We start from the raw sequence: 13,209 nt of genomic DNA on the forward strand, positions 1-13,209 counted from the left end.
CAGACTTTAGGCTTCTCAGTACTGATTAATCGATCCATCCAATTAAGTATTGCCTAAGTGCCGCAGCACACTTGAGTATTATAAGCAACCATGACCATTCCTTTATGTCCACACTGTATTCATCTTCCTGTGGCTGCTTCCAACAAGATAATGTCCCACAAACCTCAAATAATCTCAGACTGATCTACACAGTCACCATATCTAAATCCAACAGAGCAAGTTTTGGATGTGTTTGAACCATAGATTTGTATTCTGGATACGCAGCTAATAAATCTGCAGCAACCGTGTGATTTTATCGTGTCAGTATGGACCCAAAGTCTCAGAGGAATGTTTCCAGCACCTTGTTTAATCTATGACAAAGTGAATAAAGGCAATTCTGAAGGCTAAAGAAGGCCCACCCAGAACTAGCAAAGTGTACCTAAGAGATTTAAGTTGTAGTCTAGTGTACTGGATTAGTGGTAGATAGTTCAATGTGACTCTGAATGGATAGGTGGTTCCAACAGCTCTTACCCTTATGCCCTCAAAGCGTGACAGGGCTCTTAGTGGCCTTAGAGCTCGTAGGGTTCTCAAAGACTTCATGGGACCGAAATTATTAGCATCTAATGTGTTGGCTACTAGATCGGCAAGTGAGATCTGGAAAAAATACAATTACAAATACGTTATAAGCGGCAAAGATATATTAAACTGTGTGTTTCTGTCTAAGCAGCATTTCGATGTACATTAGCAATTAGGAAGTCCAACCAGCACCAGGCATTTGAGAAATATTTAGCAAATCCATATGCCATCCACTTCAGTAACATCTCCAGAATAAAAATGCAAGTGAAAATTTTGTCTGCAAACTCCAAAACTGTTTTAATAGTCTTCCTCTGCTCATTGTAGATATCTTCAAATGCCTAAATGTGAGGAAAAAGACAGGTAAGTGTAAATACAAATGGAAAGTGTATTAATGCCAAACATGCACATAATGAAATTTCCATTAAAAATATCAATAGTACTTTGCAGACAATATCTTAGGATTTGTTCCAAAACAGACGTGAGAACAGATCACTGAAAGAGAGTGATTTAGTAATATTAAATGAAAAACGTTTTAAAAATGAACAGTTAAGAACTGCCTGATTAGATGCCAGATGTTTTTATGTAAATACTTACAAGGGCCCCACTGCTAAGCAGGATCATGAAGATGATAAAGCTCTCAAACCAGTTGTGCTCCACTATCTGATAACAGGTTTTTCGTAGTGCCCACCATATTTTACCCCAGCCCACATCTACATTTACTTGACAGCAATGGAACGCCTGCACACAGACTGAAAAGAGACAATGGTTAGGATGGTTAGAAATGGTTAGAATGGTGTTTTAGACATGGAAAATGCAGATTCAAATTAAAACTAAAGTTATAGCAGGTGTTAGTTTCACCAGCAGAGAAACAAGCATTAGGATCTATATCATCTTCTAATTCAAAGTCTGCAGAATTTCCTCTCTTTCCAGCTGGTACATCATCCACTGTGCTTGCATCTGAGCAGCTGAACTGTCCATCATCAATGATAATCTGTGGATGAAATCAATAGTGTAGATGAAAATCTTGGATGAGCTGATATAACAAAGCCATTGAGTAAGACTAGTTTCACAAAATGACAGATTGTTCTGTCATTTTAGTAGTAATTTTAAATAGTTGTACAAAAAGCACCTGAGGCATTGGCTGCATTTTTAGGTAATTATTTGTATATGACTTTGCTATTTTCACAATTTGTGAATAAGTGTTTAAAATTTACAATTTATATTTGCATTTCAAATTATGAAAGTGGTTTGATAAACATGTTAGTGGTTTTTACAGTAAAAAAAATTTTTTTCCTAATTGGATTTTATGTTTTTTGGTTGATTTTGAATCAAGTGTGTACGATACATGTCATTGCCATGACTAGATTTTAGGCTGATCCCTTCACCTTTACTAATGAAATACCTAACTTATGCCAACAACAGTGTTCTCTTACACTATGTGGTTGCATTGCGTGTCATAAATAACTTTTGTAAGGCTTGGTTTAAAACAAAAATCAGGCATCTGTAGAGATTTTTGAGACCAAGAACATCCTTACCGCAGGACATCCTGCTACATCTGATGAAGCACTGTTGAAGTCCTCAGTATCGGGTTCTTTCATAACCATAGAGATGGTGACAGTCACACTAGGGTTGTTGATGAAAGATGTTAGGGAATCATTGCTTTTGGTGCTGACCATGTATTTGTCCCCAGTTTTTTCTACGCCGATCACCTCCCCATTGCCATGATTTAGGATACTGTTCGGCCCTAAAGGTTTGTGGAGTTCATCCAGAGATTTTTCCTCATCCTTCTTTTGTTTCTTCTCTCTAAGGCAGGCGCTGCTGCAGCTAGTGCTGAAGGAAATGCTTTCGTATATACGTGTAATGGCAATTTGCAAATTGTTTGTTTCTTTGTCATCCATTGCCCATGCTAGATTGTCAGTACTGAATGAACTCAGCAGCAGGGCCAAGAAGAGGTTCAGGACCTGCCAGGTAATGACATGGACAGGTAAAATTTATATTGAAACTATTATAAACTGATTACAACAAAACACATATTACTGTAAAACTGCACTATGTACAATTACTTAAATAAGAATTACATTTTTAATCAGTTTAATGAGTTTAAATTAATGAATTGACCATTGAAAGTTTTACCACAAGGTTTCCTATAATCAGGATCATCATGTAGAAAGTGATGCACATGTGTTCATTAACCACTGTCATACAGTCCCACATGGTTTCTATCCACTCTCCACAAAGCACCCGGAAAACAATGAGGAATGAATGGAAGAAGTCATTCATGTGCCAACGAGGAAGAGTGCAGTCCTCAGAAATTTTACACACACAGTCCTTGTATTTTTTTCCAAATAGCTGCATGCCCACCACAGCAAAGATGAAGACGATAATGGCCAAGACCAGTGTCAAGTTGCCCAAAGCCCCCACTGAATTACCAATTATTTTGATCAATTTATTTAGAGTGGGCCAGGATTTAGCCAACTTGAATACTCTAAGCTGTAAACAAAAACAAAAAAAGTCATTACCTAACTCACAAAACACCAGAACATACAGGCCATGATGTATAGTGGCAAGAAGAAGCAGGTGAGTCCTTTGGAACTATGTTTAAAAAGTTGGGAAACAACCTTTACCCCAACAATTGCAGTTTCATGGTCCCTCTGTCCTTACGTTTTCATCTGTCTCTCCCTCTTATGCTTTCTACCTCTCCTCTATCCCTGTTTGTGTGTGTATTGGTGTCTTGGTTTTTGTGTAGTGGAGGGACTCAGCTCAGGTTCCTGCCTTCTGGACATCCGCTGGTAATCTGTCTTTGATGAACTCGATGGAGTCACTACTTAAGGGAGTGGCTCAGTGGCAGAATCAGAGAGACTGTATTCATCCCACAGCGAAATTGAGTTGTGATAAACAATTAACATAGCTTGGCTCCTACCTTTGTGATTGTGCTACTTGCCTTTATATAGAAAAGCTTTTCTATCATTTCTGCAGAATCTGTGTGCAGATTCTGTTACAGAGAAGCTTGCTGGAAATAGGTGACCTGTTTAGTGTTCTTGAGAAGCTTTGTATCTGTGTGGATTCCTGGGTCATATTATTTTTTAAACTTTACCAGTGCATTCAACACCATCAGGCCACTCTTTCTGGGTGGACTCTCTAAAGGTGGTGTCACTGAAGTAAATGTTGTCCAAGATAAAGGAAATACTGGATAATACCTCCCGCCCTCTCCATGTCCTGCTTGCCACTCACAGGAGCACGTTCAGTAATGCTGGGCATACACTGTGTGATTTTTGGCCCATTTTGAGCCAATTTTTCAGTCGTGCGACTGTTTTGGTGATCGGCCCGAGTTTCGGCTTCATCGTGTGTCGTGCATCATGTAGTATACATGGTGTAACGAGAAGCGATTAACACCCCGCGACCAGATCCCGATCATCAATCGTTTGGTCGTAAGAAAATCAAACCTGTTTGAAATCCTATCGGCTGTCTTGAGGTGGTCAACGCAGCCTCTCACACTGCACACGCGCAAACACAGAAATGAAAGTGAAAAGACGGAGCAGCACGGCAGTGCAGCGTGTGATCTGGACACAAGCAATGAAAGCACAACTTGTAGAACTTTGGCAAGCTCATCTAAGCCGTTTCGATTTGGCCTGACCAAATTAGTTGGATGAGTGAAAGACAGTTAGGGAGAGAGAGAGAGCGAGTGACAGATTTTGTGTTATAACCTTCATGTTAGGGACGCACAGTGTGAGCACTCAGGTCGCATCAGAGCATTGGGCCGTATAGTGTGAGACCCTGCATCGTGACCTACGAACTTTTAACCCCTGCGAGTCAATCGTACAGTTTGAGCAGGAGCTGAATAACGTGACTGAAAAAAATCGTACAGTGTATGCCTAGCTTGAGAGATTTAGCTTGCCCAAATGCACCACAGAATGCCATAGCCACAGGCAGAAATAATTTTAATCAAGTACACACTGCAATAGGTGAACACCCTCAATATCACATCCTCAACAAAGAAAAATTACAAAGTCAATATGATTAGAAGGGCACCTCAATCTCAACTATATATATTTAATTTTAGGCAATATACTGGGATATTTATAATTAGAGGTATTTGTATTAAAATCTATTTTGTTATATTTTGCAACTTTGTAATACATTGTATTATTTAATTTTGTTTGGTTACTTCTCTTAGTGTCTTGGATCAGTTGTGACCACATAATTTTCTTTGGGATTAGTAGAGTATTCTCGTTCTGAATTTGATCGCCATGAGATTACAAATTCATTACACCCAGTTGCAATAATTTTGTTCATGTCTCCAACGACTATTTTCCGTAGTCTAACTGTAGCATTAGGTAACATGACCAAAGCCAACTACATAATTGACATGTTGCTGAGTGGATGAAAACCAATCAAAAACTGTCACAGGATCCAGGGAGGCTGGCCAGGTGCTCCCAGTTGTGCTGATTTATGAAAAATTTATACATAGATGCTAACAATTCCAAAGGTTTCACTTACTACTGCTTGTTATCGTAGATGTGCATTTATAGACTTACCAATCGGAATGATCTCAAGATAGTCATATTCTTCATTTTTTCCAAACAAAGCTCTAGCAAGCTTAAACTAACAATGATCGCATCAAAGATATTCCATTTCTTCTGAAAGTAATAGAATGGGTCCAGTGCAATAACCTTGAAGACCATTTCAGCTGTGAAGATGCCGGTGAATATCTTTATGCACGCACACACACACACACACACACACACACACACACACACACACACACACAAATAATGAACACTGATAAAATTTATATTTGATTTATATTTGATTAAAAATAATCAGCTCTTAATTTGACTTACCTTATTACCGATATTAAGCATGTTCTGGAAGCTAATGGTCATTGGATAATGCTCCATGGCCATAAACAATGTGTTGAGTGCAATGCAAATAGTAATGAATAGGTCCATAAATGGGTCCATCACAATTAGATGAATGATTTTCTTGAATTTCAGCCACCCTGGGCACCACTCCCAGATGAGGAAAGTGTAGGCAAAATCGTACCACCAAGTAGGACATTTCTGCCTTGACTCTTCAAGTTCTGATGGCAAAGTGATGAAAATTTTTTGTGTGAAGCTACAATGACATTGTAGATGTAGTCAAGACAAGAATGGCAATTCATGCAATTGTAAAAAACACCTACCCTCTATTGTGTCCGTAATTACACTAGTGAGACTTTGAGCTCTCTGTCTGGCCTCTCGGCTCTTAAGAAAGTCCATATATTCCTGGCTTATTCCTCCATTACTTTGCCTGTAGTCTGTGTCAGTAGTGTCAGCCTGGGGATAGATTGTTATATATGAAATGTAACCATACAAAAAATGTGTTGTATTTTGCCATGGATAAACAACAGCACTAACATAAATCACTGTCAGTGTCCCAAAAGGTTGATTCTGTTCATCTGGACGTAGCGTTTTCAGTGGGAGAAATGTTTCGTCACTCATTCAAGTGACTACTTCAGTCTCAGCTGACTGCAGGTTTCCCCAACCGTATAAACAGTACATTTGCACAATAAATGAAACTAGCCCACTCTCATCGGCCTGCCTCCCTGTCTCACCACTGGAACCTTTCTGGAGTATGTGGATCATTCACATACTCACCAAGACTTTCATGACCTTGCCTCCCCCTCTCACAGACCTCCATCTGCAGACAATGTAAGCCATGAAATATCCTCAAATGGATCTACCTCTTCAGTCTTTTCCTTACTCTTTTCTAACTCACCTCTCCTGTTGTTGCAGTGACTGATCACTGGTCCTCCCACTCACATTCCTGACCCTATATTCCCTTTGACATCTCATCTAACTCTAGGACCCCGCTGACTTGCTCATGTCCACCCCAGTTACTCACAGTATTTATCTTGCATCTCGGTTATCAGTGTCTAGTTCCTGTTCTTGTAGATAGCATCATTTCTGTATATGGCATAGTTGTAGTATTTTTGCCCATGTCATAGCTCTGGCTCTAGCTCATGTTCCTGTGTATAGTCTTCATAGTTATAGCATTTTATGATCGTCACAGCTCAGGGTTTGTCACTGTTCTTAGTAGTATTCTGCTCTTGCCCCTGTATATAGTACCTGCCCCTGCACTAGTGTTGACCTACATATTTAATACCATAATAGTGTCACTTAACCTTGTATATAGTCGCTGTTTATGTTCACAAGCACTGCCGCTGTTCAAGTCTTGTGAGTAAAAGTCATGTCACGTATCTTGAGCATCTCTGTTGAATCTGTCTTTTGGGTCCAATCTGTGTCTGATGGCTCGCGCTGTGGCAAGAAGTCACTTTTATTTCTCCCACTGAAAATGCTACGTCCAGATGAACAGAATCAACCTTTTGGGACTAATGAATGAAATTCTGCTTATCATGCATATAAAAAAGAACATTCTACAACTACACCTTTGGCTCACATAACTGATGACTTAATAAGTGATATTGAAGGAATTAATTATGATGAAGGAAATGACCTCCTAGCCCATTGTTTCTTCAGTGGGCTGGTTTCAGTCATTATGCAAATGTACTGTTTATAAGATTGGGGAAACCTGCAGTCAGCTGAGACTGAAGAGGTCACTTGGCTGAGTGACAAAACGTTTCTCCCACTGAAAACGCTACGTCCAGATGAACAGAATCGACTTTTTGGAGAAGCGATATTGAAGATAAAACGATTGTTGGAACAGTGTCGCTAGATCTGAGCGCAGCGTTTGATGCAGTTGATCATGAAATCTTATTGGATAAATTAAATTGTTTTGGTTTTGAAAGGTCTGCTGTTCAGTGGATTAAGAGTTATTTAACCAATAGGCAATTTGCTTCAACATTTAGTAGGGGTAACTCTGTGTTACATCCTGTGAGGCTATGGGAGTGTGGGGGTTGGGTGTTTGCCCGCTCTCTCCACCTCCTCCTCTCTTGCCACTCCTACCCCCTCTGTCTCTCTCACTCTCCTCTCTCCCCAGGACACAGCTGCTTTTGATTAGCCTCGTTTGCCACTTGGGCCCAGTCAGCAATCACCTCTGAGGCTATATAAGCAGGGGATGAACTGTGAGTGAGGTGGTTTTTCCCCTATGTGGCTCTACACTTTTTTCTGCTAGGTTTTGTACAGACAGCCTCCTTCGACTAGTGAGTAGACAGGCTTGTGGGCCCTGAGAGTTTCTCCCCGTGGCGAGGAGTAAAGTAGGAAGTGTGGAAAGTGCCTCCCTTATTTGTTAGGTAGTTTTTTCTTTTGTTGCTGTGATTGTTTCCTTTGTTTCTTTGGCATTATTGGTAGAACGGCGTTGCTGGCTCTTTAAGTTAAGGTTATTTGTAATAAAACTATATTATTTGTAATAAAACTATATTATTATAGAGCAACTCTGTCTGTTTTCCTTTTTATTCTATTTCCGGACCCATTTGTTACTGGTCCCCACACTCACATCCCTAGACCTCTTTGTGGGGATGTAACAATGTGGGGGCTCGTCCGGGATATGAATGGAAGGAACAGCGACTGAGTTTTGGTGTGTTGTTTGCCGGTCACTTGTTTAGTTGTATCATATCTGCTACGTTCTCTCTCCAGTTAGCACAGGGGAGTGTCTAGCTGAGTGTAACCTACTCCTTCAGGCACTCATTTTTTTATTTTCCCTTTTTTATTTTTGGAGTAATCCCGGGTGGGGATTAGTTCCCTGTCGGGGGTAGGCTTGTCGGTGCTTTGTGCGCCTGGTGCACTCCAGAAGCTAAGTAGGCTAAGATTTTAGTAGGCAGGTCTGGGGAGAGGGTCGGTGGTATTTTTATTTATTGGTTAACCTTGTGGCCACACACATTTTGCACCCGTCTTTGATTTGTGTGTTGGAGGTGGTTCTCATTTGTTATTATTGTTAGCCTGGGGTAGTTTTTTTGTTGTTGTGGTTTTTAATGGCTACCTTTGTTATTGCCGTGTTTTTAAGGCAAACCCTTCGCTTGTCCAGCTGGACGCCTGTAAGAAGAGGGATTTGCATGAGGTGGCATCAAAGGAGCTTGCAAAGAAAAGCGTCTGGACTTCTTTAAGTTGCTTGAAGACGTTTCACCTCTCATCCGAGAAGCTTCTTCAGTTCTAAGGTCAAATGGTGGGGAGTCCCAGATTTAAACCTAGTGGGAGTATCCCCCCACAGAGGGACAAAAGGATCCCCTGATGATCCTCTAATCACCTGAGCCAAGGTGTGAAACTGGGTGTGGGTCCCAATCAGCCAGAGTTTCAGGTGAGCTCATTGTGAAACCTGGCCCCACCTTATCGTGCGAATTCCTGAGGTCAGATGGCCCAGGATGTGAGTGGGCGTTAAGGCGTCTGGGGGAGGAACTCAAAACTGGATTAGGAACTCAAAACTGGATTATAGATGGCAGACGGTTGGTGTCGTAAACCACCGCCTCTGTTCAAAGATGGTCGCTCACAGTGGACATAGATGGCTTCTTTCACTCCTCTTTCAAACCATCTGTCCTCTCTGTCCAAAATGTGAACGTTGGCATCCTCGACACACTCTGACATACAGACTGTTTGTTGTGGTGTGCCTCAAGGGAGTAGCCTAGGCCCACTTTCATTTTCTATTTTCACAAATGATTTGCCTTTTGCTTTGGAGAATTTCATCATTGTCCTATATGCAGGTGATTCCACCATTTATTCATCCACACAAAACCCAGTTAAATGAAACAATATTTTAAATGTTGAACTAAAATTAATTGAAAATTGGGTAAAGGAAAATAGAATGGTAATCAATGCGGAGAAGAGTAAATATATAGTGTTAGGATCCATATACCTTTTAAAAGATCCACCTGTGCCAAGTTTGACAGTGGGAGGTACTGTCATTGAACAGGTCACTGAGACAAAGTTACTTGGTGTAACTGTTGCCAGTATATTAAATTGGAATAGTGATATAAATCAAATATTATTGAAAATGGATAGGAGTATATGACAAATTTTATTTCTAATAGAGTGATGAAAACACTTGTCAAATCATTAGTTTTGTCTCATTTAAATTATTGTTTTGTGATTTGGTCAAAGACAACTGAAATCAATTTGCATACATTGCAAATTGCTCAAAAGAAAGCCACTTCTTTAGTTCCAATCTGCCCATTCAGGAAAAGTGTTAGAGAAATGAATACAAAGCTGGTTTGGCTAAATTAAAAGGCACAATTAATTATTCCATAACTAGAAAAATCATAATAGCAAAAGTGCCAGAAATTCTGGATATCAAATTGTTTTTTCTTCTGATGTACATCAATATTCTAAGTCAACATTTTTTTGTTAACTCCTTGTCAAACTAATCTAATGCAGAGGACAGTGCAGTATAAAATAATGGTGGCATGGAACTCACTTCCACAGTTTTTGATCTTAGGAAGGAACATAACTTTTTGTAAGAAATTGAGACAAATGACATTTACACAGAAATAATCCTTAGATTTTGTTATTTTCTGTTAGGTCTTGGACTTTTTATGTGATAAGCATGTTGGTCCCTAGGGACAGAGTTAATAATTAAAATAAGCAAAAATGAGCTATTGTGAATCATATAGGTGTTTATTTGTGTCAATTAATGTATGTTTAATGTTGGCAATATTTCTGCCCGTGTTACGGCAAAATGCCCGAGTAACGAAATCCGCTGGCTCTGATTGGCTGAGCCTACAATGCCCACAATGCCTTCCGAATCATGTGACAACCCCTTGGCTTCCGTACTTGCACTTAGCTGTTCCACTTGAACGACGTATTGTTGTTCTAGTTAGCAATTAGCCTATAGCCTATTGTTCAGCATTGCCTCATTCAAAACACGCAATGGGTGCTTCGACTTACGAAAATTTTCGACTTACGAAAGACCCTCGGGAACGAATTAATTTCGTAAGTTGGGGTTCCACTGTATAGCTTTGGAAAAACTGCATCAAAAGCACTTGCAGCAACAAAAACAATATTCCAGAAACACGCTTTGCCGATCCAACCAGCTGTTCATAACACTTCCTACGTTGGAATAGACGTCAGCGCGAACTATCGCATGTTCGCCATTACCTGCCCGAAACCGGAAGTGACATCATGTCACTTGTAGTTTTGTAGTTTGCAATGTAGTTTTTTACCTTCAGGGCCTTATAAGCCTATAGTAGTGTTTTTAAAAGTTATGTTTGACTTTATGACTTTCTGTATCGTTTCTGGGATGCTTAGAATTCAAATTGCACTGCTAGAAATAGTTTATTTTGATGCATATGCTGGGTTTTTTTGCAAATTTGCATTATAATATTTATTTTCGTTTTTTCCCGCAGTATATAAAAATGGGTGTATTTCAAAAATAAAACTATGAAGACACTCAAAATAAATTTCCTGCGGTGGGAAACTATTTTGTACAACTTTTTTGTGTTTACAGTTTTGAGGGATAAACCTCTTAAATTTCTCTAACTAGAAATATATGTTAAAAAAACAAAAATGATTTTCAATTTTTTTGTAGTTTATTGCACTTTTTTGCAATTTATGTAATTACTATGCACTTAATGCATACATATTATTAAAATTTGGACTATAATGGTTGTATTGATGTATAGCACCTTGAAATGCTCCCAAAAATGGCACTACAGCATGTAAAATATAATATAAGCTCTGGCGGAGTTCGTTCTATGGTAGGTCTTAAAGGGTTAAGAAAGAGTGTTTTAAAATATTAGATGGAATCACCCAGGTTGCTGTAATGAAAAATATTTAGATATTTAAAGAAAATTATTTATTCATTATTTATAATAATTAATAATTACTTATTTATTATTAACTTATAATTAGAGTACCATCAGGCAACTCAAGAATTATATTCTACTTCAATTAGACTGACTACTTATTTTTCTCGTACAACTTGTATTTGCTCAGTCCACTATGAAAGTTGATTGAAAATATCATTTTCTTCATTTTGGTGACTAGCCCCTCCGACTCAGTTTGTCCTCAAAACTGCTGCTATTATTAGCAAATTCATTTTATAAGCCCACATCCTAGGCTTCACCATGGAAATTATTAATATGCTGCAGGTGGTGATGATGATCATTGTGATGAATTATTGGATGAACATGCTGATGATGGCATATACAATTGTAAAAAACTTAAAATTTTGATAAACAAAGAAGATGATAAGGGCAATGAGAAAAAAAATTAAAAAGTTATCTCAAATGGCTACACATAATTCAGAACTGGATAGTCAGATTATCAATCCAATTGCTTTTCCTGCCTGTCAGGAGCCCTGCAAGAGGTGACAAAAGCCAGAGAATCTTCTTGTTGACAAGGGTTATAAAGGTTTTCTGAATAAAAACTCATCACAGAGTAAGGGAATTTGTGTTTGGTAATTTACTTTTTTGTTGTAACAATGCTTCCAGACAATAAACCTGACAGTAGATGAAACAGGAAATTCCTAATTTTCAACATTAAAGTGTCAAAGTCATTGTAAAATATCTCTGTTTAACCATCTGGTATGTTTTCTGTTTTCTTTTGTGACTAAAAATATTGGTTCATGAGATTTACATTCATTGAATTCTGTTTTTATTTACATTTTAAATGGTGTCCAAACTTTTTGGTATTAGGTCATATTGTAATTTACAATGAATGTAGTGAAGATGCAGTAATGAATACCAGTAACAAAGTGCAATAAAGTAACCAATGAAGAAGTGAAAGGGACTTTAGAACTGAAAAGATCACTTATATAACACTTTCATATCACATCATACCATATAGGAAATTACCTGATGTGTAGATGACCTCCTGCAAGCCGTCTGTATATTGTCTTTTGACTCAGATTTAGGAGGCTTACTCTCAGCCACTTTCTCTTCTTCCTTTCTTTGTTTTCGCCTGCTGCGTCTCTCCTTTGCCCTTTTGGAGCTCATCTTGAAGGTCTTAGAGAAACTCTCTTTGCCACCAACTTTATCACTGGTCTCGGTAGCTCCTTCTTCAGCAGCAGCTATTGCTGCCTAGAAGTGGGAAGATAAGACAATGATAGTAAACAGGGGGGGTGCAACGATACTCGTATCGATATTGAACCGTTCTATACAGTGCTTTCGATTCGGTACGCATATGTATCGAACAATACAAAATTTTTAATTTATTTTATCTTTCTTTAAACTTTCCTTCTGACGATGCTGTCTGTGTTGAGCTCTCAGTGGATCTGCGCTCAACAGTGCAGCCTAGGCGGAGTAGTCGAACGCAGATTCACTGAGCGCAGGGCAAGCTAGCGAGACAGGAGTTAAGCTCTCCTTGCAACATGGCAAATTGAACCTCCCCCACCCTCATTCAGATGTGGCGTTTGGAACTATTTTGGTTTTCATGTGACGTATGACCCTGAAGGTAAGCGTGTCATGGACTAAAGTAAAACAGTATGTTGGATGTGCCACGCAATGCTCAATTACATGGGTGGGAACTAGTGTGTTAGCGCAGTTAGCTCGTTAACGTGTTGATGCCGTCCAGCCCCATGCACGGGGCGATCCGTGGTAGCTCGTTAACGGAAATTTACCGTGTTGTGGCTTTAACGTCATTTCAACGAGATTAACGCTGACAGCAATAGTGGGAACACAACGAATATGACTGCACATTTACTCCGACAGCATCCTAGTGCAAAGACAAGTGGAAGCAGACAAAAACAACAAGCACGCATGCTACAAACTTTACCCGAGTCATTTAGACA

General features: G+C 39.2%; 1 protein-coding gene across 1 annotated transcript in view; it reads right to left on the reverse strand.

Moving 5' to 3' along the window:
- The window catches only part of LOC120731257 (sodium channel protein type 3 subunit alpha-like), a 35,511-nt gene that overhangs the window by 7,904 nt on the left and 14,398 nt on the right, over positions 1-13,209 (reverse strand). Inside the window, exons 8-16 of the mRNA XM_040028189.1 lie at positions 12,275-12,499; positions 5,738-5,870; positions 5,397-5,635; positions 5,091-5,264; positions 2,091-2,516; positions 1,414-1,546; positions 1,150-1,304; positions 720-893; positions 511-633 (exon numbers count right to left, since the gene is read on the reverse strand). Of these exons, the coding sequence (XP_039884123.1) occupies positions 511-633; positions 720-893; positions 1,150-1,304; positions 1,414-1,546; positions 2,091-2,516; positions 5,091-5,264; positions 5,397-5,635; positions 5,738-5,870; positions 12,275-12,499 (1,782 nt within the window). The remainder of the gene's footprint in view (positions 1-510; positions 634-719; positions 894-1,149; positions 1,305-1,413; positions 1,547-2,090; positions 2,517-5,090; positions 5,265-5,396; positions 5,636-5,737; positions 5,871-12,274; positions 12,500-13,209) is intronic.

The sequence above is a fragment of the Simochromis diagramma genome, unplaced genomic scaffold (assembly GCF_900408965.1).
Source record: "Simochromis diagramma unplaced genomic scaffold, fSimDia1.1 OVJJ01000343.1, whole genome shotgun sequence".
Taxonomy (NCBI): Eukaryota; Metazoa; Chordata; class Actinopteri; order Cichliformes; family Cichlidae; genus Simochromis; species Simochromis diagramma.